General features: G+C 45.3%; 1 protein-coding gene across 2 annotated transcripts in view; it reads left to right on the top strand.

The window, feature by feature from the left end:
- The first annotated feature begins 1,279 nt into the window (after positions 1–1,279).
- Positions 1,280–25,931, top strand: part of LOC123482743 (rod cGMP-specific 3',5'-cyclic phosphodiesterase subunit alpha-like) — a 44,200-nt gene continuing 19,548 nt past the window's right edge. For both annotated transcript variants that reach the window (XM_045211451.1, XM_045211450.1), the window contains exons 1-14: positions 1,280–1,770; positions 3,764–3,916; positions 3,995–4,084; positions 4,204–4,344; positions 4,526–4,600; positions 4,748–4,812; positions 5,030–5,096; positions 5,455–5,502; positions 5,845–5,994; positions 21,958–22,101; positions 22,341–22,406; positions 22,567–22,713; positions 23,017–23,124; positions 25,648–25,757. In XM_045211451.1, the coding sequence (XP_045067386.1) occupies positions 1,294–1,770; positions 3,764–3,916; positions 3,995–4,084; positions 4,204–4,344; positions 4,526–4,600; positions 4,748–4,812; positions 5,030–5,096; positions 5,455–5,502; positions 5,845–5,994; positions 21,958–22,101; positions 22,341–22,406; positions 22,567–22,713; positions 23,017–23,124; positions 25,648–25,757 (1,841 nt within the window). In that variant the 5' untranslated portion in view covers positions 1,280–1,293. The remainder of the gene's footprint in view (positions 1,771–3,763; positions 3,917–3,994; positions 4,085–4,203; positions 4,345–4,525; positions 4,601–4,747; positions 4,813–5,029; positions 5,097–5,454; positions 5,503–5,844; positions 5,995–21,957; positions 22,102–22,340; positions 22,407–22,566; positions 22,714–23,016; positions 23,125–25,647; positions 25,758–25,931) is intronic.

Below are 25,931 nucleotides of genomic sequence, written 5' to 3' on the forward strand. Positions count from 1 at the left end.
AATAAAGTCATCATGTTCACTCGCAACGCTGCGTATTGGTCCGCTCCTTCAGACGATCGTGACACAAGACTTAGTGTACTATGCGTTCTACAATTCGTATTATATTGTACGACTGCTGTTCCATTGGTAATCTAATGTAATGTAATGTAATGTAATGTAATGTAACCTAACGTAACATAACATATCATACTAAATGGAGTGTCACGGAAATAAGTAAAGAATCATACTAAATGCTCTGAGACCAGGTTGCAACCGACAAAGTACACTGAAAGCAACCCATGGAAGTAATGGCTTCTATTTCTGAAATGTGTTATACAATTTCCAGTTCCTCCTGATAGACTGGTATATGGACTAGTTCCTCCTGATAGTCTGGCACATGGACTAGCTCCTCCTGATAGGCTGGTACATGGACTAGTTCCTCCTGATAGGCTGGCACATGGACTAGCTCCTTATGATAGGCTGGTACATGAATACACAGCACCTGACACTCACTATTGGAGAATATGGGGCAGGAGTATATCATACAAATATTGTAAAAACTCAAGGCTTACTGTAAGCTTTTCATTAGGCAAGCACGTCACACAATATAAGCTCACACTCTGGGAAATATTTGAACATAAGAGTTTGGTAAGTCACACTCCATCTCAGTAATAACACTATTTATTAGCTCAACTGCAGGAGGCGGATACACTAAACCAGTTCACATCATATTACCCCTCCTCTGTTTATTGTTTTAACGCCATGACAATTTTTCTACCCCATCTGTAAATAAAATATTTATCTGAAAGCACAGTAGGTTATTGGTTATTCTCGTGAAACTTTAAGATACAGTATTTACTGTAAGGTGTTTTGTATATTTTTGTATATTTTTTTGACAATTCCAAATAAATAAAATGTTACACCGGACAACAGATACATATATCAAAATGTTCAATAATTCAACAATTAAAGTCAAAAGTCTAAATACTTATTTCCGTTGTGGTCCACAAGTACTGTAGGCCTACAAAAGGTTGTTGAGTGAGGAGACAAACTCCAGGTAGGCCTATATGTCAGTCCAACGTGTGAGAATAACACATCATAATCTGTGTGTAATTGGATGTAGGTTTATCAACACACATGACCATTTAAAACAATCCTGCTAATTCCTATTGTTCTCAGTCACCTGCCGACAGTGTAGCTAAGCAGCACAGGGCTAAGCAGCACAGGGCTAAGCAGCACAGGGCTAAGCAGCACAGGGCTAAGCAGCACAGCTCTCTGAGGAGCTATAGCATATAAACACACAGCAACTCTAAAATGGCAGCCGTGGACAAAGACGTAGCCGAGAAGTTTCTGGACAGCAACCCTGACTTCGCCAAGCAGTACTACGATGCCAAGTTCCGCCCGAAGGTAATCTCTGACCTTTTCAAAGACAACAAGACTTCCCAGGTGAACACCAGCAGCTTCCACGAGCTGAGCACGGTGGAGGAGAGTGAGATCATATTTGACATGGTCAGAGACCTGCAGGACAACATCCAGATGGAGAAGGCTATCTTCAACTTCATGAAACACCTCAGCTTCATGATACAGTCAGAGAAGATGAGCCTGTTCATGTACCGGATGCGTAACGGCACGGCCGAGCTGGCCACGAGACTCTTCAACGTGCACAAGGACGCCACCTTGGAGGAGTGCCTGGTCCAGCCAGACAGTGAGATAGTCTTTCCCATGGACATTGGCATTGTGGGCCATGTGGCCACCACCAAGAAGACTGTCAACATCCCAGATGTCTCAGAGGTAAACATATAAAGCTATAGATCATTGTGGAGAAACTTGCACTTAAAAGTTCACATTCCCAATACAGGTATGGCCACTACAGTTTACCTGCCAGTTTGTGTTACCTTATCAATAGGTCGTGTTTATTCCATGAAATTCCATTCCAGTGAAGAAATGAGAGCACTGAGTGTAGAGCTCCAGTCAGATTCAGACACATAGGCCTAGGATCCTGCTGCCTGTAGAGGGCAGCATAAGGCCATCATATTTGTGATCATACCGCCAGTTCAATCTTATTGGAGCCAATACATTTGACATTTGAAAATGATTGCCAAGCTTATTTTCATACTTAACATGTTTGTCACTCTACTCCGTATCCTCACTGTTGGGTAGGGCTTGCAAGGTAAGCATTTCATTGTACTTGTGCATGTGGCAAATTAAACTTGAACTTGAACTCAGTGGACGGCCATCATTGTCAATACCTGTATTAAATTATTTGACCTAAAACTAAAACATTTATGCTGTTTTCATATAAAACCATGCATAAGTTTTGATTATAGTTACATTCCTATTATCCAGTAGACTTTCTTGTGATACAGACACATCTTTAATCTTGTTATTCATTTGACCAAATACCACAAACGTTCACTAATAAAATATCCTTATACCAAATACCACAAACGCTCACTGATAAAATAGCCTTTGCCAAATACCACAAACGCTCACTGATAAAATATCCTTATACCAAATACCACAAACGCTCACTGATAAAATATCCTTATACCAAATACCACAAACGCTCACTGATAAAATATCCTTATACCAAATACCACAAACGCTCACTAATAAAATATCCTTATACCAAATACCACAAACGCTCACTGATAAAATATCCTTTACCAAAATAATACAGAGTAATACAGCCAAAGTACCATCATGATTAGAAAATGTTTCCTATCATAGTCCTGCTCATATGTAGCAGTGTGTGAAAAAGGGAGACATGACTGATATCAAGGATTACAGAGTCCAACCACTGACAGAGACTGTCAGATCAATCTAGTTGACAGGATTTTTAAAATGGTAATTAGGGAGAGGATGGATCGAGCTCTGGGTCTTTCTTTTCCCTAGTGAAAGGCAGAGCCACCATTACTGTGTGGTGTGGGATTATGGCAAGGCAGTCCCCTCCCCCGCCGGTTGGTCATGCAGGCAGGCAGGGCTGCTGGGTGTTACTGGGCCTGCAGGGGATAAAGCCCTTTAATCTCAGCTGAATTAGAACGATCCTGGATTATTTCTAAAGGTCATAGCACAAAGCCATTTTCCCCAAGTCAGCGGAATAGCAAGAGAACTCACCTTTATTCTATTTAGTGTTCACCTGTAATGTCCTTTCTCCTTTAATCCACATGTTTTAATCATTATACATATTCTCCAGTCAAGAATAGCCCAAAATGACACTGAGAGATCAAACCATTCTTAGCGTTAGATGATATGATAGGCAGTGAATTAATCTATTCCTGGATTAATATGAAACTCAGTCAACACAAAAGCATATTCTGTTTTTAACAATGAAAAAGTTCCCCTCCCCTTAGTAGTGTTCTGAAAGATAGTTTTTACATAATCAAATAATAATTTACGTTTTATGGGACTAAACTTCGGCTGTCCCCTATAGGAGAACCCTTTCCACAGATGGTGCTACCTGGAACCAAAAAGGGTTCTCCTATAGGGGACAGCCGAAGTTTAGTCCCATAAAACGTAAATTATTATTTGAACCCGAAAGGGTTCTACCTAGAACCAAAAGGGGTTCTTCAAATTCAAAGGGTTCTCCTATGGGGACAACCGAAGAACCCTTTTTGTTCTAGATAGCACCTTTTTTTGTCTAGGGATTCACTGTGATGTGCAAGTTAGATGATCTCATCAATGGTTTTATGGTCAAAAGTGTCAATTAAATGTAACAAGCTACAGCACATTGACAGATGTTTGTTTATAAATTCTAAATACTTTTCTGTGGTTTCTCCTCCAGAGCAGCCACTACAGTGACTTTGTGGACCAGATCCAAGAATACCAGACCAAGAGTGTCCTGGCTACCCCCATCATGAATGGCAAGGACATGGTGGCTGTTATGATGGCTGTGAACAAGATTGGAGCTCCACACTTCACTAAGCAGGATGAGGAGGTAACCTCTCCCTAACCTCTAACCTACAACCCTAACCTCTCCCCTCAGTAATACTGAATGTAGATGTTTCTGCAACAGACTCTGTTGAAGTATCTCAACTTTGCCAACCTGATCCTAAGAGTGTTCCATCTGAGCTACCTTCACAACTGTGAGACCAGAAGAGGACAGGTAAGACCTCTCCAGATTTTATTGATGAGTTTATTGACGATGAGGCCTGCTTGTATTTCAGAAATGACATATTTTTCCCTGCTATGACTGTGCTGTCTCTGACATCTCCCACCCTCTAGGTCCTGCTCTGGTCTGCCAGCAAAGTGTTTGAGGAGATGACAGACATTGAGAGACAGTTCCACAAGGCCCTCTATACCATCAGGGAGTTCCTTAACTGTGAACGTTACTCTGTTGGCCTCCTGGACATGACCAAGACTAAGGTGAGTTCGGACATGAATCTCAACCTGCTAAAAGCATCAGCATGCTAATGTTCAGGAACCACTCACCGTTATCTAGTCATGTTCAGTTGACCTTTTGTTATGTTTAATTCAAGATGTTGAATGTTAATATGTTCCCCTTGTATTTGAGAGGGATTAAATTAAATAACCCTGTGTGTTGCAGGAATTCTTTGACCTTTGGCCTGTGCTGATGGGAGAGGTGCCTCAATACGATGGACCCAAGACTCCTGATGGCAGAGTGAGTGACTGGTGACTTAACAAGCAACAGTCAAATGACCTGGACAGATCTGAGCCAACTCAAACATGAATAATGGTAATATATGTAATTTGATACATTATCAGTATTCAATCTGATTATAATTACATGTAACTCATTTCTCTCCAGGAAATAAACTTCTACAAAGTGATTGACTACATTTTACATGGAAAAGAGGAGATCAAAGTTATACCGTGAGTCATTTCATCAATTGAAAATTGAATTATATACCGGTATATTATCTTATCATATGTATGTGCTGCTTTTACACCCTTATATTATACAGGAACATTTAGGTGCATGCATTACTGCATTTGATTTGGTACTTTTTGAAATGACACATCTATAAACTTAATTCCTTGGAAGTAATAGTATAAAATCCTAATCTCCATCTCCCCCTGTCCTTGTCAGCAACCCTGCTCCGGACCACTGGGCTCTGGCCAGTGGCCTGCCCACCTACGTGGCTAAGGAGGGACTGGTGAGCTGGGAAGCCTTCCCTTACTTACTGAAGGATGAATGCGTCTGAAATGGCACCCTTTTCACTATATAGCTCACTACTTTTGACCAGGGCCCATGGGGACTATAGGGTGCCATTTTGTATGCAGCCCATGTCATCCCCTCCCTGAACGTGGTATCCATGGGCAGCACACAACCAGAAAGCCATTAGAGTTTAATACGCAGCTGTCAAACACACACAGCCTGGAAATTAAATGTGCTCTTGCACTGAAATGATGGATAATTGCAATTTTGTGGACATCGTAACTAATCATGCAGTGCTTTTCCATCTGAGCGAGCGTGATCATCCTCTCCTCCCTCTTCCCTCTTCTCCCCTCCAGATCTGTAACATTATGAACGCAGCACAAGATGACTTCTTCAGCTTCCAAGTAAGCTCAGTTCTCCATGATTAGCTCAGTGCTGTTGAATGCACAAATTTAACAACTGCTACTGAAGGGGCTATTGTCCTGTGGCCAAGTGGACTTTCATTATAGAAGACAGGCCTAAACACAATTTAAATAGATTAATCCTGCTATTTCCAACACTAAGGCAAAGACTTACCCATACAAAGTACTGTAAATATTAGTAGTCAAGTCATGCATTACTGTGAACTAACACATTCAAAGGCAAGTACGGCAGGTTTTAAGTCAACAAATATTGTGTTTGTAATGCTATGAACCTATTGCAAAGTCATTGACGTCAGGTGGTTCCTGTTTCCTTGTCCTGTTCAGAAAGGGCCCGTGGATAGCTCCGGCTGGATCATTAAGAACGTCCTGTCCCTCCCCATTGTGAATAAGAAAGAGGAAATAGTCGCAGTAGCCACCTTCTACAACAGGAAAGATGGGAAACCCTTTGACGAGCAGGATGAAACTCTAATGGAGGTATGCCACTGTAGAGTCCAGAGCTGCTGCTACTGAGGGGAGGTAGAGAGAGTCAGCACTGAGTCCAGAGCTGCTTCTATTGAGGGGGAGGTAAAGTGGCTTGCGAAAGTATTCACCCCCCTTGGCATTTTTCCTATTTTGTTGCCTTACAACCTGGAATTTAAATGGATTTTTGGGGGGTTTGTATAATTTGATTTACACAACATGCCTACCACTTTGAAGATGCAAAATACTTTTTTGTGTGAAACAAACAAGAAATACAACAAAAAAACAGAAAACTTGAGCGTGCATAACTATTCACCCCCGCCAAAGTCAATACTTTGTAGAGCCAACTTTTGCAGCAATTACAGCTGCAAGTCTCTTGGGGTATGTCTCTATAAGCTTGGCACATCTAGCCACTGGGATTTTTGCCCATTCTTCAAGGCAAAACAGCTCTAGCTCCTTCAAGTTTGATGGGTTCCGCTGGTGTGCAGCAATCTTTAAGTCATACCACAAATTCTCAATTGGATTGAGGTCTGGGTTTTGACTAGGCCATTCCAAGACATTTAAATGTTTCCCCTTAAACCACTCGAGTGTTGCTTTAGCAGTATGCTTAGGGGTCATTGTCCTGCTGGAAGGTGAACCTCCGTCTCAGTCTCAAATCTCTGGAAGACTGAAACAGGTTTCCCTCAAGAATTTCCCTGTATTTAGCGCCATCCATCATTCCTTCAATTCTGACCAGTTTCCCAGTCCCTGCTGATAAAAAACATCCCCACATGCTGCCACCACCATGCTTCACTGTGGTGTTCTCGGGGTGATGAGAGGTGTTGGGTTTGCGCCAGACATAGCGTTTTCCTTGATGGCCAAAAAGCTCAATTTTAGTCTTATCTGACCAGAGTACCTTCTTCCATATGTTTGGGGAGTCTCCCACATGCCTTTTGGCGAACACCAAACATGTTTGCTTATTATCGTTAAGCAATGGCTTTTTTCTGGTCACTCTTCCATAAAGCCCAGCTCTGTGGAGTGTACAGCTTAAAGTGGTACTATGGACACATACTCCAATCTCCGCTGTGGAGCTTTGCAGCTCCTTCAGGGTTATCTTTGGTCTCTTTGTTGACTCTCTGATTAATGCCCTCCTTGCCTGGTCCGTGAGTTTTGGTGGGCGGCACTCTCTTGGCAGGTTTGTTGTGGTGCCATATTCTTTCAATTTTTTAATAATGGATTTAATGGTGTTCTGTGGGATGTTCAAAGTTTCTGATATTTGTTTATAACCCAACCCTGATCTGTACTTCTCCACCTTTGTCCCTGCCCTGTTTGGAGAGCTCCTTGGTCTTCATGGTACCGCTTGCTTGGTGGTGTCCCTTGCTTAGTGGTGTTGCACTCTCGGGGCTTTCAGAACAGGTGTATATATTCTGAGATCATGTGACAGATCATGTGACACTTAGATTGCACACAGGTGGACTTTATTTAACTAATTATGTGACTTCTGGAGGTAATTGGTTGCACCAGATCTTATTTAGGGGCTTCATAGCAAAGGAGGTGAATACATATGCACGCACCACTTTTCCGTTATTAATTTTTTAGAATTTTTTGAAACAAGTTACTTTTTTAATTTCACTTCACCAATTTGGACTATTTTGTATATATCCATGACATGAAATCCAAATAAAAATCCATTTAAATTACAGGTTGTAATGCAACAAAATAGGAAAAACGCCAAGGGGAATGAATACTTTTGCAAGGCACTGTAGAGAGAGTCAGCACTGAGTCCGGAGCTGCTGCTATTGAGGGGGAGGTAGAGATAATGGTGTTCCAAAAAAGGTCCAGTTGCCAGGACCACAAATACAAATTCCATCTAGACACCGTTGCCCTAGAGCACACAAAAAACTATACATACCTCGGCCTTAACATCAGCGCCACATGTAACTTCCACAAAGCTGTGAATGATCTGAGAGACAAGGCAAGAAGGTCCTTCTATGCCATCAAAAGGAACATAACATTTGACATACCAATTAGGAACTGGCTAAAAATACTTGAATCAGTTATAGAACCCTTTATGGTTGTGAGGTCTGGGATCCGCTCACCAACCAAAAGTTCTCAAAATGGGACAAACAGCAAATTGAGAATTCTGCAAAAATATCCTCAGTGTACAACGAAAAACACAAAATAATGCATGCAGAGCAGAATTAGGCTGATACCCGCGAATGATCAAAATCCAGAAAAGAGCCGTTAAAATATATAACCACTTAAAAGGAAGCGATTCTTAAACCTTCCATAACAAAGCCATCACCTACCGAGAGATGAACTTGGAGAAGAGTCCCCTAAGTAAGCTGGTCCTGGGGCTCTGTTCACAAACACAAACAGACCCCACAGAGCCCCAGGACAACAACAACAACACAATTAGACACAACCAAATTATGAGAAAACAAAAAGAGAATTACTTGACACATTGGAAAGAATTAACAAAAAAACTGAGCAAATTAGAATGCTATTTGGCTCTAAACAGAGAGTACACAGTGGCAGAATACCTGACCACTGTGACTGACCCAAACTTAAGGAAATCTTTGACTATGTACAGACTCAGTGAGCATAGCCTTGCTATTGAGAAAGGCCGCCGTAGGCAGACCTGGCTCTCAAGAGAAGACAGGCTATGTGCACACTGCCCACAAAATGAGGTGGAAACTGAGCTGCACTTCCTAACCTCCTGCGAAATGTTTGACCATATTAGAGACACATATTTCCCTCAGATTCCAGAGATCTACAAATAATTCAAAACCAAACACAATTTTGATAAACTCCCTTATCTACTGGGTGAAAAACCACAGTGTGCCATCACAGCAGCAATATTTGTGACCTGTTACCACAAGAAAAGGGCATCCAGTGAAGAACAAATGCCATTGTAAATACAACCTATATTTATGTTTATTTATTTTCATTTGTACTTTAACTATTTGCACATTGTTACAAGACTGTATATCCAGTTGAAGTCGGAAGTTTACATACACCTTAGCCAAATACATTTAAACTCAGTTTTTCACAATTCCTGACATTTAATCCTAGTAAAAATTCCCTGTTTTAGGTCAGTTAGGATCACCACTTTATTTTAAGAATGTGAAATGTCAGAATAGAATTCATTATTTCAGCTTTTATTTCTTTCATCACATTCCCAGTGGGTCAGAAGTTTATATACACTCAATTAGTATTTGGTAGCATTGCCTTTAAATTGTTTAACTTGGGTCAAACGTTTCGGGTAGCCTTCCACAAGCTTCCCACAATAGGTTGGGTGAATTTTGGCCCATTCCTCCTGACAGAGCTGGTGTAACTGAGTCAGGTTTGTAGGCCTCCTTGCTCGCACACGCTTTTTCAGTTCTGCTCACACATTTTCTATAGGATTGAGGTCAGGGCTTTGTAATGGCCACTCCAATACCTTGACTTTGTTGTCCTTAAGCCATTTTGCCACAACTTTGGAAGTATGCTTGGGGTCAGAGTTCATTTGGAAGACCCATTTGCGACCAAGCTTTAACTTCCTGACTGATGTCTTGAGATGTTGCTTCAATATATCCACATAATTTTCCTTCCTCATGATGCCATCTATTTTGTGAAGTGCACCAGTCCCTCCTGCAGCAAAGCACCCCCACATCATGATGCTGCCACCCCCGTGCTTCACGGTTGGGATGGTGTTCTTCGGCTTGCAAGGCACCCCCTTTTTCCTCCAAACATAACGATGGTCATTATGGCCAAACAGTTCTATCAGACCAGAGGACATTTCTCCAATAAGAACGATCTTTGTCACAATGTGCAGTTGCAAACTGGCTTTTTAATGGCGGTTTTGGAGCAGCGGCTTCTTCCTTGCTGAGCGGCCTTTCAGGTTATGTCGATATAGGACTCGTTTTACTGTGGATATAGATAATTTTCTACCTGTTTCCTCCAGCATCTTCACAAGGTCCTTTGCTGTTGTTCTGGGATTGATTTGCACTTTTCACACCAAAGTACCTTAATCTCTAGGAGACAGAACACGTCTCCTTCCTGAGCGGTATGACGGCTGCGTGGTCCCATGGTGTTTATACTTGCGTACTATTGTTTGTACAGATGAATGTGGTACCTTCAGGCATTTGGAAATTGCTCCCAAGGATGAACCAGTCTTGTGGAGGTCTGCAATTCTTTTTCTGAGATCTTGGCTGATTTCTTTTGAGTTTCCCATGATGTCAAGCGAAGAGGCACTGAGTTTGAAGGTAGGCCTTGAAATACATCCACAGTTACACCTCCAATTGACTCAAATGATGTCAATTAGCCTATCAGAAACTTCTAAAGCCATGACATCATTTTCTGGAATGTTCCAAGCTGTTTAAAGGCACAGTCAACTTAGTGTATGTAAACTTCTGACCCACTGGAATTGTGATACAGTGAATTATAAGTGAAATAATCTGTCTGTAAACAATTGTTGGAAAAATTACTTGTGTCATGCACAAAGTAGATGTCCTAACCGACTTGCCAAAACTATAGTTTGTTAACAAGAAATTTGTGGAGTGGTTGAAAAATAAGTTTTAATGACTCCAACCTAAGTGTATGTAAACTTCCGACTTCAACTGTAGACATAATATGACATTTTGAATTTCTGAGTGTAATGTTTACTGTTAATATTTATTGTTTATTTCACTTTCGTTTACTATTTACTTCACTTGCTTTGGCAATGTTAACATACGTTTCCCATGCCAATAAAGCCCTTAAATTGAAATTGAATTGAATTGAGAGTCAGCACTGAGTCCTGAGCTGCTAATACTGAGGGGGAGGTAGAGAGAGACAGCACTGAGTCCAGAGATGCTGCTACTTGGGGGGAGGTAGAGAGAGACAACACTGAGTCACTGCTGTATAAATAAACACAGGCCATTGACAGTATCTGCATTATTTATTGGTAAGAGTTAAAGCTCCTTTTGGATGAGGGCTGAGAGTTAAAGCTCCTTCTGGATGAGGGCTGATAGTTAAAGCTCCTTTTGGATGAGGGCTGAGAGTGAAAGCTCCTTCTAGATGAGGGCTGAGAGTTAAAGCTTCTTCTGGATGAGAGCTGATCTACTCTCTACTCTACAGATGTAGGATCTTATTTTGTGCCAGTTTGCTACATCAGGAAATAATCCTGCAGCAACAGGAAATATGAATTGTTATGTGGATTATAATTAATTGACATTTTGTAGGGGTTGGTACATTTTTTGTTAGCTAAATCATGTCTGAAATTTCAAAGTGGAAATTTCAAACTTTAGAAGCCTTTTTAAAACTCAAATACACTACAAGTTTTCATTTCCTGCTATGCAGGAAAATTCTCAGCAACAAAATATGTACTCTCATCCACTCCTACATTTCAGATAGTGCCAGTTAAAACATAATACAACTTCATAGGGCCTTTTCATCCCCCTTGGCGTTTTCCTATTTTGTTGCATTACAACCTGTAATTTAAATGGATTTTTATTTGGATTTTATGTAATGGACATACACAAAATAGTCCAAATTGGTGAAGTGAAATGAAAGAAATAACTTGTTTCAAAAAATTCAAAAAAATTAATAATGGAAAAGTGGTGCGTGCATATGTATTCACCCCCTTTGCTATGAAGCCCCTAAATAAGATCTGGTGCAACCAATTACCTTCAGAAGTCACATGATTAGTTAAATAAAGTCCACCTGTGTGCAATCTAAGTGTCACATGATCTCAGTATATTTACACCTGTTCTGAAAGGCCCCAGAGTCTGCAACACCACTGAGCAAGGGGCACCACCAAACAAGCGGCACCATGAAGACCAAGGAGATCCCCAAACAGGTCAAGGACAAAGTTGTGGAGAAGTACAGATCAGGGTTGGGTTATAACAAAATATCAGAAACGTTGAACATCCCATGGAGCACCATTAAATCCATTATTAAAAAATGGAAAGAATATGGCACCACAACAAACCTGCCTAGAGAGGGCTGCCCACCAAAACTCACGGACCAGGCAAGGAGGGCATTAATTAGAGAGGCAACAAAGAGACCAAAGATAACCCTGAAGGAGCTGCAAAGCTCCACAGCGGAGATTGGAGTATCTGTCCATAGGACCACTTGTAACGATCCCGGCAGTCTGAGTCGGGTCCTGTCTGTGGACTAGTTTTTTCTGTTCGTGACCTCCAGTTTCCCGAGGGTTCTGGAACGCTCCGGGGAGCTCTCTTGATTTCCGCACCTGCATCCCATCAGCAATCTGCACACCTGGTCCTGATCATCACCCTTCTTAGGCTCTGGCCTAACATCCATTCCCTGCCGGATCGTTAGCCATAAACAGTATGTTTTGCCAGCGTACCAGCCTCAGAGTACTAGCGTTAGTTTTGTTGTTTTTTGCACCTTGTTGACCTGCCTTGTACTTACCTCCGTTTGTTCTGTCTACAGTCATTCTCCCGGAACCTTCACCCAACCCCTGCCGTGCCATCAGTTCATCTGCTACTTCACCACCACCTACTCATCTCCGCCACCCGCTCCGTCTACTGGACTATTCTGCATCTTTTATCTGTAAATAAACACGCTCATTCGTTCAACTCACCTTGTCCTGGTCTGCTTCTGGGTTCGGTCTTAGAGAACCGTGACAGAACGATCCGGCCAGTATGAACCCAGCGGACCTGGACTCTGTTCGCCATGCCATTACCCATCAGGAGAAGATGTTGGGCCATCATAGCACAGTACTACAGGAGATCGCGTTGTCAGTTCGGAACCTTTCTACCGGTCTGACGGAGGTCCAGAACCAACGCAAGTTTCCGGTGGAGGATCCACTACCGGTTTCACCCATCTCGCCTGCCGCTTCTGGAGCTGTGTCCTTCCGTGAGCCCAAGGTTCCGACGCCGGATAAATATGAGGGGGAGCTGGGAAGATGCCGTTCCTTCCTTATGCAGTGTGGATTAGTGTTCGATCTACAGCCCTACTCTTATGCCACAGACAAGGCTAGGATAGCCTTTGTGATTGAGTTGCTGCGTGGTCGAGCGCTGGAGTGGGCTTCAGCCGTTTGGGAACGACAGGATCCCTGCATGGCTTCATACCAGGGGTTCACGGCCGAGATGAGGAAGCTCTTCGACCATTCCGTCCGAGGGAGGGACGCAGCTAGGCGCCTGTTTTCGCTTCGCCAAGGAACTCGCAGCGTGGCCGACTTCGTGATCGAGTTCAAGACGTTGGCTGTGGAGAGTGGGTGGAATGAGGAGTCTCTGCAAGCGGCCTTTTACCAGGGTCTGTCGGAGCAGCTCAAGGATGAGTTGATCTCCTATCCGGAGCCTAGTGACCTGGACAGCTTGGTAGCCTTGTCTATTCGGGTGGATAATCGAGTCCGTGAGCGAAGGAGGGAGAAGCAATGGGGTCCGTCCAATCGATCAGCTTCTCAGGTTCCAGTCGGGTCGGGGATTGGACCAGAATACGTCGATCATCGTCCACCACACAGGAGTAGTGGAGAGGTCCTGTCTCCCGATTCTGAACCAATGCAAGTAGGGCGGCACGGGTTAACCCAGGAGGAACGCCAACTCAGACGTAGGACTAACTGTTGCCTCTACTGTGGTGGTTCGGGACATTACCTCGCCACCTGTTCCCGGCGGTCGTCAAACTGCGCGGCTCGCTAAAGTTGGGAGGACTTTTAGCGAGCCAGTTTCGACCTCTCAATACCTCTGTCAGACCCCGTTTCCCGGCTACCCTTATGAACAGGAATCAGAGCTTAGCGATTAACGCTTTTATCGATTCAGGTGCCGATGGAAGCTTTCTAGATGCCGAGTTGGTGGAACAGCTGGGGCTTTCCAAGGAGCAATTGCCGGAAGCCATTGAAGCTACCACTCTGGACGGCAGTAGTCTGGCACGTATCACGATGAGGACTGAACCGGTTAAGATGCTGTTGTCGGGGAATCATTCTGAGATGATTTCATTCTTCATTCTGCCGTCTTCCCATGTTCCTCTGGTCCTTGGATACCCCTGGCTGAAGGAACACAATCCCACGTTCGATTGGGTGACGGGCAAGGTAACGAGTTGGAGCCTTGATTGTCATGCTAACTGTCTCAAGACTGCCTGTCCCCATTCGGTTCCCAGTCAGGTGATTGAGGCTAAACCCCCAGATTTGTCCCTGGTTCCCGAGACATATCACGATTTGGGGGAAGTTTTCAGTAAGCAGAAGGCTCTGTCACTCCCTCCCCACCGACCATATGATTGTGCCATCAACCTGTTCCCTGGAGCTGTCTACCCCAAGGGAAGGTTATACAGTATCTCCCGACCTGAACGTGAGGCTTTGGAGACCTACATCAAGGAGTCCCTAGCTGCTGGTCTCGTTCGTCCCTCGTCATCACCCCTGGGGGCAGGATTCTTCTTTGTGGGTAAGAAGGATGGCTCTCTTCGACCGTGTATTGATTATCGGGGTTGAATGACATCACGGTCAAGAACAAGTATCCCCTGCCCTTGATGAGTTCTGCCTTCGACTCCTTACAGGGTGCTACGGTGTTCACCAAGCTAGACCTACGCAATGCGTATCACATGGTCCGGATCAGAGAGGGGGACGAGTGGTTGACGGGTTTCAATACACCGATGGGTCACTTCGGTATCAGGTGATGCCGTTTGGACTGACCAATGCTCCAGCGGTATTCCAGAGTATGGTGAACGACGTCCTGAGAGATATGATCGGTCTCTTTGTGTTTGTTTACCTGGATGACATTCTGATCTTCTCGAAGGAACCTTCCGACCACGTCCAGCATGTCCGGCAGGTTCTGCAGCGATTGTTGGAGAATCGCCTGTTCGTGAAGGCCGAGAAGTGCGAGTTTCACGCCCACACGACATCCTTTCTCGGGTACATCATCTCCAGGGGAGAGATTAGGATGGACCAGGAGAAGGTTAGAGCGGTTCTGGAATGGGCCCAGCCCGGTACGAGATTGCAGCTCCAGAGATTTTTGGGGTTTGCGAATTTCTACCGCAGATTCATCCGGGATTACAGCCGTGTGGCCGCTCCGTTAACTGCCTTGACTTCCAGTATCAGGACCTTCAAGTGGAATCCGGAGGCGGATCGAGCGTTTCTGGATTTGAAGAGGCGATTCACCAACGCACCGATTCTCTCTCAACCGGACACGGCCCGTCAGTTCGTCGTTGAAGTGGGACGCGTCTGATGTGGGAGTTGGCGCCATCCTGTCGCAGCGATGCTCCACGGACAGTAAACTCCATCCCTGCGCCTACTACTCTCGTCGCCTTTCGCCTGCGGAGAGGAATTACGATGTGGGTAACCGGGAGCTTCTCGCGGTGAAACTTGCCTTGGAGGAGTGGCGCCACTGGTTGGAGGGGGCGGAGCAACCGTTTATTGTCTGGACTGACCACAAGAATCTTGCTTACGTGCAATCGGCTAAACGTCTCAACTCCCGTCAGGCCAGGTGGGCGTTGTTTTCGGACGATTCAAGTTTTCCCTGACGTTCCGACCTGGATCTAAGAACGGCAAGGCGGACGCCTTGTCCCGGATGTTCTCCAAGACGGAGGAGAGTGGGTCCAAGACCGAGACAATTCTCCCCGGAACTGCGTCGTGGGAGCAGTTATGTGGAAGATTGAGGAGGAGGTGCTGGCGGCCCTTCGGACTCAGCCCGGTCCCGGTAACGGTCCACCCGGTCGGTTGTTTGTGCCTGAGTCGGTTCGTTCCTGCTGTCCTCAAATGGTCCCACGCCAGCAAGATGGCTTGTCACCCTGGCGTGGCTCGGACAATGGCGTTTCTTCGCAGACGTTTTTGGTGGCCTGCCATGGCCGAGGATACTCGGGGTTTTGTTGCTGCCTGTCCAGTGTGTGCGCAGAATAAGAGTACCAATCGGCCCAGCTCTGGACTACTTCACCCCCTTCCTATTCCCCGCGACCATGGTCGCATCTGGCCCTGGACTTCGTCACTGGGTTGCCCGCTTCTGAGGGAACACGGTCGTTCTGACTATCGTGGACAGATTCAGCAAGTTCGCCCACTTTGTGCCAATTGCCAAGCTTCCCTCTGCCTCGGAGACGTCCGAGATCCTGGTTAGGGAGGTTTTCAGGGTCCACGGTTTGCCCAGTGATATCGTTTCCGACCGTGGCCCTCAGTTTACCTCTGCTGTCTGGAAGTCCTTCTGTTTGGCCATTGGAGCTACAGTCAGTCTCACATCTGGTTTTCACCCCCAATCCAATGGTCAGGCGGAGAGAGCCAACCAGAAGATGGAATCCACGCTACGCTGCCTGATCTCTTCCAACCCCACCTCCTGGGTCTCTCAGTTGCCTTGGGTTGAGTATGCCCACAATACTCTCCCTACATCTGCCACTGGGATGTCTCCCTTCCAGTGCCTGTATGGCTACCAACCTCCCCTGTTCCCTTCTCAGGAGAAGGAGCTCTCAGTGCCTTCTGTTCAGGCCCATATTCGTCGTTGCCACCGGACCTGGCATCGGGCCAGAAAGGCACTCCTTAGAGTTTCGGACCGGTATCAGCTCCAGGCGAATCGTCGCCGGATCCCCGCTCCCACCTATACCATCGGAGATAGGGTCTGGTTGGCCACACGGGATCTTCCGTTACGGACTGAGTCTAGGAAGTTGTTACCGAAGTTCATTGGTCCGTTTGTGGTGGAGAAGGTGATCAATCCAGTGGCAGTTCGACTCAAACTACCGAGGACGCTCAGAGTCCATCCCACCTTTCATGTCTCCTGCCTCAAGCCTGTTTTCCTCAGTCCTCTGTTGCCTCCTCCGCCTCCTCCTCCTCCTCCTCGGATGATCGGAGGTGGTCCTGCCTACACGGTGCGACGCATCATGGATTCCAGACGGCGGGGCCGGGGTTTCCAGTATCTCGTGGACTGGGAGGGGTATGGTCCTGAAGAGAGGAGTTGGATTCCGCGGCGACAGATCCTAGATGCTGACCTCATCCGGGACTTCTACCGCCTCCATCCTGGCGCTCCGGGAGTCCGCCCGGTGGCGTTCGTCGGAGGGGGTACTGTAACGATCCCGGCAGTCTGAGTCGGGTCCTGTCTGTGGACTAGTTTTTTCTGTTCGTGACCTCCAGTTTCCCGAGGGTTCTGGAACGCTCCGGGGAGCTCTCTTGATTTCCGCACCTGCATCCCATCAGCAATCTGCACACCTGGTCCTGATCATCACCCTTCTTAGGCTCTGGCCTAACATCCATTCCCTGCCGGATCGTTAGCCATAAACAGTATGTTTTGCCAGCGTACCAGCCTCAGAGTACTAGCGTTAGTTTTGTTGTTTTTTGCACCTTGTTGACCTGCCTTGTACTTACCTCCGTTTGTTCTGTCTACAGTCATTCTCCCGGAACCTTCACCCAACCCCTGCCGTGCCATCAGTTCATCTGCTACTTCACCACCACCTACTCATCTCCGCCACCCGCTCCGTCTACTGGACTATTCTGCATCTTTTATCTGTAAATAAACACGCTCATTCGTTCAACTCACCTTGTCCTGGTCTGCTTCTGGGTTCGGTCTTAGAGAACCGTGACACCACTTTAAGCCGTACACTCCACAGAGCTGGGCTTTACGGAAGAGTGGCCAGAAAAAGCCATTGCTTAAAGAAAAAAATAAGCAAACACGTTTGGTGTTCATCAAAAGGCATGTGGGAGACTCCCCAAACATATGGAAGAAGGTACTCTGGTCAGATAAGACTAAAATTGAGCGCAAACCCAACACCTCTCATCACCCCGAGAACACCATCCCCACAGTGAAGCATGGTGGTGGCAGCATCATGCTGTGGGGATGTTTTTTTATCGGTAGGGACTGGGAAACTGGTCAGAATTGAAGGCAGAGTTCATCTCAGCCTATGCTACCCTCCAGTCTCTCGACTTCTTGGCGCTGACGGAAACATGGATTCCAACAGAAAACACTGCTACTCCTACAGCTCTTTCCTCGTCTGATCATGTGTTCTCGCATACCACGAGAGCATCTGGTCAGCGCGGCGGTGGCACAGGAATCCTCATCTCTCCCAAGTGGACATTCTCTCTTTTCCCCCTGACCCATCTGTCTATCTCCTCATTTGAATTCCATGCTGTCACAGTCACTAGCCCATTCAAGCTTAACATCCTTGTCATTTATTGCCCTCCAGGTTCCCTTGGAGAGTTCATCAATGAGCTTGACGCCTTGATAAGTTCCTTTCCTGAGGATGGCTCACCCCTCACAGTTCTGGGTGACTTTAACCTAACGACGTCTGCCTTCGACTCATTTCTCTCTGCCTCCTTCTTTCCACTCCTTTCCTCTTTTGACCTCACCCTCTCACCATCCCCCCTACTCACAAGGCAGGCAATATGCTTGATCTCATCTTTACTAGATGCTGTTCTTCTACTAATCTCACTGCAACCCCTCCAAGTCTCCGACCACTACTTTGTATCCTTTTCTCTCTCGCTCTCCTCCAACACTACTCACTCTGCCCCTACTCAGATGGTAATGCGTTGTCGCAACCTTCGCTCTCTCTCTCCCGCTACTCTCTCCTCTTCCATCCTATCATCTCGTCCCTCTGCTAAATCCTTCTCCCTCCGGTCTCCTGATTCTGCCTCCTCGACCCTCCTCTCCTCCCTTTCTGCATCTTTTGACTCTCTATGTCCCCTATCCTCCGGGCTGGCTCGGTCCTCCCCTCCTGCTCCGTGGCTTGACGACTCATTGCGAGCTCACAGAAGAGGGCTCCGGGCAGCCGAGCGGAAATGGAGGAAAACTAGACTCCCTGCGGACCTGTCATCTTTTCACTCCCTCCTCTCTACTTCCTCTGTTTCTGCTACTAAAGCCACTTTCTACCACTCTAAATTTCAAGCCTCTGCCTCTAACCCTAGGAAGCTCTTTGCCACCTTATCCTCCCTGCTGAATCCTCCTCCTCCTCCCCCTCCCTCCTCCCTCTCTGTGGATGACTTGGTCAACCATTTTGAAAAGAAGGTTGACGACATCCGATCCTCATTTATTAAGTCAAATGACACCGCTGGTCCTGCTCACACTGCCCTACCCTATGCTTTGACTTCTTTCTCCCCTCTCTCTCCAGATGAAATCTTGCAACTTGTGACGGCCGGCTGCCCAACAACCTGCCCGCTTTCCCTATCTCCTCCTCTCTTCTCCAGACCATTTCCGGACACCTTCTCTCTTACCTCACCTCGCTCATCAACTCAACCTTGAACGCTGGCTATGTCCCTTCCGTCTTCAAGAGGGCGAGAGTTGCACCCCTCCTCAAAAAACCTACACTCGATCCCTCCGATGTCAACAACTACAGACCAGTATCCCTTCTTTCTTTTCTCTCCAAAACTCTTGAGCGTGCCGTCTCTCCTGCAATCTCTCTCAGAATGACCTTCTTGATCCTAACCAGTCAGGTTTCAAGACTGGTCATTCAACTGAGACTACTCCTCTCTGTGTCACGGAGGCTCTCCGCACTGCCAAAGCTAACTCTCTCTCCTCTGCTCTTATCCTTCTAGACCTATCTGCTGCCTTTGATACTGTGAACCATCAGATCCTCCTCTCCACCCTCTCCGAGTTGGGCATCTCCGGCGCTGCTCACTCTTGGATTGCGTCCTACCTGACAGGTCGCTCCTACCAGGTGGCGTGGCGAGAATCTGTCTCCGCACCACGTGCTCTCACCACTGGTGTCCCCCAGGGCTCAGTTCTAGGCCCTCTCCTATTATCTCTATACACCAAGTCACTTGGCTCTGTCATATCCTCACATGGTCTCTCCTATCATTGCTACGCAGACGACATACAATTAATTTTCTCCTTCCCCCCTTCTGATAACCAGGTGGCGAATCACATCTCTGCATGTCTGGCAGACATATCAGTGTGGATGTCGGATCACCACCTCAAGCTGAACATCGGCAAGACGGAGCTGCTCTTCCTCCCGGGGAAGGACTGCCCGCTCTATGATCTAGCCATCACGGTTGACAACTCCATTGTGTCCTCCCAGAGTGCAAAGAACCTTGGCATGACCCTGGACAACACCCTGTCGTTCTCCGATAACATCAAAGCAGTGACCAGATCCTGCAGTTTTATGCTCTACAACATTCGCAGAGTACGACCCTACCTTACACAGAAAGCGGCACAGGTCCTAATCCAGGTACTTGTCATCTCCTGTCTGGATTACTGCAACTCGCTGTTGGCTGGGCTCCCTGCATCTACCATTAAACCCCTGAAACTTATCCAGAACGATGCAGCCCGTCTGGTGTTCAAACTTCCCAAGTTCTCTCACGTCACCCCGCTCCTCCGCACACTCCACAGGCTTCCAGTTGAAGCTCGCATCTACTACAAAACCATGGTGCTTGCCTACGGAGCTGTGAGGGGAACAGCACCTCCTTACCTTCAGGCTCTGATCAGACCCTACACCCAAACGAGGGCACTACGTTCATCCACCTCTGGCCTGCTAGCCCCCCTACCTCTACAGAAGCACAGTTCCCGCTCAGCCCAGTCAAAGCTATTCGCTGCTCTGGCACCCCAATGGTGGAACAAGCTCCCCCATGACGCCAGGACAGCGGAGTCACTGACCACCTTCCGGAGGCACTTGAAACCCTACCTCTTTAAGGAATACCTGGAATAGTATAATAGTAATCCTTCTACCCCTCCTTACTACCACTGTCTTTTGCCTAAACTAACACCTGACTTATTTCACCTGCTAGCACTGACTTGTTTAAAGAAATGTACTTATTGTGATCGAGATGTAGTTGTCCCTGATTGCACTGACTTTGCTCACAGCTGCTTGTTTGAAGAAGTGTACTTACTGTGATCAAGATGTGGTTGTCCCACTGGCTATCCTAAGTTGAATGCACTGAATAAGAGCGTCTGCTAAATGACTTAAATCTAAATGTAAATGAAAGAAAAAAATAAGCAAACACGTTTGGTGTTCGCCAAAAGGCATGTGGGAGACTCCCCAAACATATGGAAGAAGGTACTCTGGTCAGATGAGACTAAAATTGAGCTTTTTGGCCATCAAGGAAAAAGCTGTCTGGCGCAAACCCAACACCTCTCATCACCCCGAGAACACCATCCCCACAGTGAAGCATGGTGGTGGCAGCATCATGCTGTGGGGATGTTTTTCATCAGCAGGGACTGGGAAACTGATCAGAATTGAAGGAATGATTAATGGCGCTAAATACATGGAAATTCTTGAGGGAAACCTGTTTCAGTCTTCCAGAGATTTGAGACTGGGACGGAGGTTCACCTTCCAGCAGGACAATGACCCTAAGCATACTGCTAAAGCAACACTCGAGTGGTTTAAGGGGAAACATTTAAATGTCTTGGAATGGCCTAATCAAAGCCCAGACCTCAATCCAATTGAGAATCTGTGGTATGACTTAAAGATTGCTGTACACTAGCGGAAGCCATCCAACTTGAAGGAGCTGGAGCAGTTTTGCCTTGAAGAATGGGCAAAAATCCCAGTGGCTAGATGTGCCAAGCTTATAGAGACATACCCCAAGAGACTAGCAGGTGTAATTGCTGCAAAAGGTGGCTCTACAAAGTATCGACTTTGGGGGGGCTGAATAGTTATGCACGCTCAAGTGTTCTGTTTTTTCCGTCTTATTTCTTGTTTGTTTCACAATAAAAAATATTTTGCATCTTCAAAGTGGTAGGCATGTTGTGTAAATCAAATGATACAAACCCCCCAAAAATCCATTTTAATTCCAGGTTGTAAGGCAACAAAATAGGAAAAATGCCAAGGGGGGTGAATACTTTCGCAAGCCACTGTGTCAATAACATTGTCAGTTACAGTAATCCATTCTAAATGATAGCTTCCTAATCATGGTCATGGTCCTCTGTAGCTCAATTGGTAGAGCATGGCGCTTGTAACGCCAGGGGAGTGGGTTCGATCCCCGGGACCACCCATACGTAAAAATGTATGCACACATGACTGTAAGTCGCTTTGGATAAAAGCGTCTGCTAAATGGCATATTATTATTATCATTATTGTACCACATCCCCCTCTCAATCCCATTTGATAGTGTCTGTGTATACTGATTATGTGGACCAAGGACTGAAATACAATAGTCTAACTCTCTCTCTCTGGTCATGGCAGTCTCTCACCCAGTTCCTTGGCTGGTCTGTGCTCAACACCGACACCTATGACAAGTGGAACAAGCTGGAGAACAGGAAGGATATCTTCCAGGACATGGTGCTGTACCACATCAAGTGCAGGACGGATGAGACCCAGAATGTCTTGGTGGGTAAAGTAACATTATTCATACACAGCAGATGAAAAGTGCATTTATAACATGGAAAATAGCCTGTCATACTGGTTATTAGGTAATCAGTCAATGGTTGAACGTTAGTTACCATCTGTGAGATTTAGACAGAGAGCTATTTACAGAGAAATAACCAAGGTTTTCAGGAAATCCAGAAATTGATTGATGCAGCTCTATTTCATCCAAGGTGAACACTGATGGTGTTCTTTGCTTTTAGAATACCAGGGAGAAGTATGGAAAGGAACCACATGAGTGTGAGGAGGTGGAACTGGAAGCAATCCTGGTAAACAACTATTCTAACTAACAGTTATTTTCTTTTTGCCTCTTGTGTCGGCTGACTGGCTGACTGGCTGACTGGCTGGCTTACTGACTGGCTGACTGGCTGACTGACTAGCTGCCTTGGTAGACCACATAATGCATTTTGTTTCCCTGTCTCCATACAGTCGGAAGTTCTACCGCCCTCTACCAAGTCGGAGCTCTTTGAGTTTCACTTCTGTGACTTTGAGCACAGTCATCTAGACCTGGTCAAGTTAGGCATTAAGATGTACTATGAGTTGGGAGTGGTGGACAAGTTCCACGTTCCCCGCGAGGTGAGACATCACTGAAGAAGAAGCATTTTGGCAAGAGACATCTGGCCCACACTGTTACCAAGTCATGTGTTCCATTTATAGAAGACATAGAGCAGTGTGTTATAAAGCAAAGCTACACAATTAAGGCTTAACAATTGCATGAGTAACATTTAATATGTACATCATGACAGTTGATGTTAGTTATAGATAATGATTATATACTTTCCTAATGTACAACATGTAATAACATAGTGTGTCAAAAACCATCTAGCTGTTGAGAGCTATCTATTCTGTAACCATGCCTATCCTATATGTGTCTCTCAGACCCTCACCAGGTTCTGTTACTCCCTCAGTAAGGGCTACAGGCAGATCACCTACCACAACTGGAGTCATGGCTTCAACGTGGGCCAGACCATGTTCACTCTGCTCATGGTGAGTACCTCAAATGGCACCCTATTCCCTAAATAGTGCACTACTTTTGACCAGAGCCCTATGAGCCCTGATCAAAAGTAGTACACTATATATGGAATAGGGCGCCCTTTGGGACTTATATTACACAAACCCTCAGGGATAAACACTTCAGCTACAGTACCTTGCACTAACACCATGGATGATACCATGACAGTTGATACATGTAATACAGTACCAGTCAAAAGTTTGGACACACCTACTCATTCCAGGGTTTTTCTTTATTTTCACTATTTTCTACATTATAGAATAATAGTGAAGACATCAAAACTATGAAATAACACATATGGAATCATGTAGTAACCAAAAAACTGTTAAACAAATCAAAGTATATTTTCAAAGTAGCCACCCTTTGCCTTGATGACAGCTTTGCACACTCTTGGCATTCTCTCAACCAGCTCATGAGGTAGTCACCTGGAATGCATTTCAATTGACAGGTGTGCCTTGTTAAAAGTTAATTTGTGGAATTTCTTTCCTTCTTAATGCGTTTGAGCAAATCAGTTGTGTTGTGACAAGGTAGGGGTGGTATACAGAAGATAGCCTTATTTGGGAAAAGACCAAGTCCATATTATGGCAAGAACAGCTCAAATAAGCAAAGAGAAACGGCAGTCCATTACTTTAAGACATGACGGTCAGTCAATACGGAAAATATCAAGAACTTTTAAAGTTTCTTCAAGTGCAGTCACAAAAACCATCAAGCGCTATGATGAAACTGGCTCTCATGAGGACTGCCATAGGAAAGGAAGACCCAGAGTTAAGTTCATTAGAGTTCAGAAATTGCAGCCCAAATAAATGCTTCACAGAGTTCAAGAAACAGACACATCTCAATATCAACTGTTCAGAGGAGACTGCATGAATCAGGCCTTCATGGTCAAATTACTGCAAAGAAACCACTACTAAAGGACACCAACAAGAAGAAGAGACTTGCTTGAGCCAAAAAACACAAGCAATGGACATTAGACCGGTGGAAATCTGTCCTTTGGTCTGATGAGTCCAAATTTGAGATTTTGGGTTCCAACCGCCATGCCTTTGTGAGACGGATGATCTCCCCATGTGTGGTTACCACCGAGAAGCATGGAGGAGGCGGTGTGATGGTGCTTTGCTGGTGACACTGTCTGTGATTTATTTAGAATTCAAGGCACACATAACCAGCATGGTTACCACAGCATTCTGCAGCGATACGCCATCCCATCTGGTTTGAGCTTAGTGGGACTATCATTTGTTTTTCAACAGGTCAATGACCCAACACACCTCCAGGCTGTGTAAGGGATATTTGACCAAGAAGGAGAGTGATGGAGTGCTGCATCAGATGACCTGGCCTCCACAATCACCCGACCTCAACCCAATTGAGATGGTTTGGGATGAGTTGGACCGCAGAGTGAAGGAAAAGCAGCCAACAAGTGCTCAGCATATGTGGGAACTCCTTCAAGACTGTTGGAAAAGCATTCCTCATGAAGCTGGTTGAGAGAATGCCAAGAGTGTGCAAAGCTGTCATCAAGGCAAAGGGTGGCTACTTTGAAGAATCTCAAATATAAAATATATTTTGATTTGTTTAACACATTTTTTGGTTACTACATGATTCCATATGTGTTATTTCATAGTTTTGATGTCTTCACTATTATTCTACAATGTAGAAAATAGTAAAAATAAAGGAAACCCCTTGAATGTGTAGGTGTCCAACCTTTTGACTGGTACTGTATATCTTCAAGCTGTGGTGGCCAGGTGGTAAGGGTCTATCTTTGCTGAACCCCTTACAGTGATACCCTCCTCCCCTGTCATGTAATGAGTCATCCAAGTGTGGCCCTTTCTCTCTCTGCATTATTCCTTCCTACAGTGGTGTAAAGTACTTAAGTAAAAATATTTTAAAGTACTACTTAAGTAGTTTTTTTTATATCTGTACTTTACCTTACTATTTCTATTTTTGACTAAAAAACTAAAAAATCTGGTTTGCTTAATGTAAGGAATTTGTAATTATTAATACTTTTACTTTTGATACTTAAGTATATTTAAAACCAAATACTTTTTGACTTTTACTCAAGTAGTGTATGGCCTTTCACTTTTACTTGAGTCATTTTCTATTAAGGTATCTTTACTTTTACTCAAGTCTTACAATTGGGTACTTTTTCCACCACTGCCTTCCTATAATCACAGTGAACTCCTCAGACATACAGTATTATAACTCACAGCGGAAGGAGGAGCAGGGAGGAGTGTCAGGCTCATTATCAGCAGTCCTGCTCTGTGTGGCTCAGCTCAGTCCAGGCTTCATTGCTTCTAATGAGGCCTCCAGAGCCAGGCATCTCCATGGGAGCAGGAGGGGAGCGGGGACTTAGTAAGAGGCCCATGTGTGGCCCCATACAGCCCCTGGTGGAAGCCCCATGAATCCTGGCCCCTAACCTAATTTCCTGTATCATTAGACATGTGACCAAACCTAACTTCCTGTATGATTAGACATGTGACCAAACCTAACTTCCTATATCATTGCATTAGACAGGTGACCTGAAGCGTTATTACACAGACCTAGAGACCATGGCCATGGTAACAGCCGGCTTATGCCACGATATCGACCACAGAGGCACCAACAACCTATACCAGATGAAGTAAGGGAATGACTGGGTTTAAAAAATGCTTGTTTTCTTTCAAATACTTTGACTGTTTGATTTGAGCCTGTCTAAAGTACCAAAAGGGTGGGGTATGCGCCAGGTAAGCTCAATCAATCATAGCTTATGTATTTGAAGGAAAACAAATACAATTTTAACCCAGATCTGCTGCCA

Source organism: Coregonus clupeaformis, chromosome 37 (assembly GCF_020615455.1).
Source record: "Coregonus clupeaformis isolate EN_2021a chromosome 37, ASM2061545v1, whole genome shotgun sequence".
NCBI classification, from domain to species: Eukaryota; Metazoa; Chordata; class Actinopteri; order Salmoniformes; family Salmonidae; genus Coregonus; species Coregonus clupeaformis.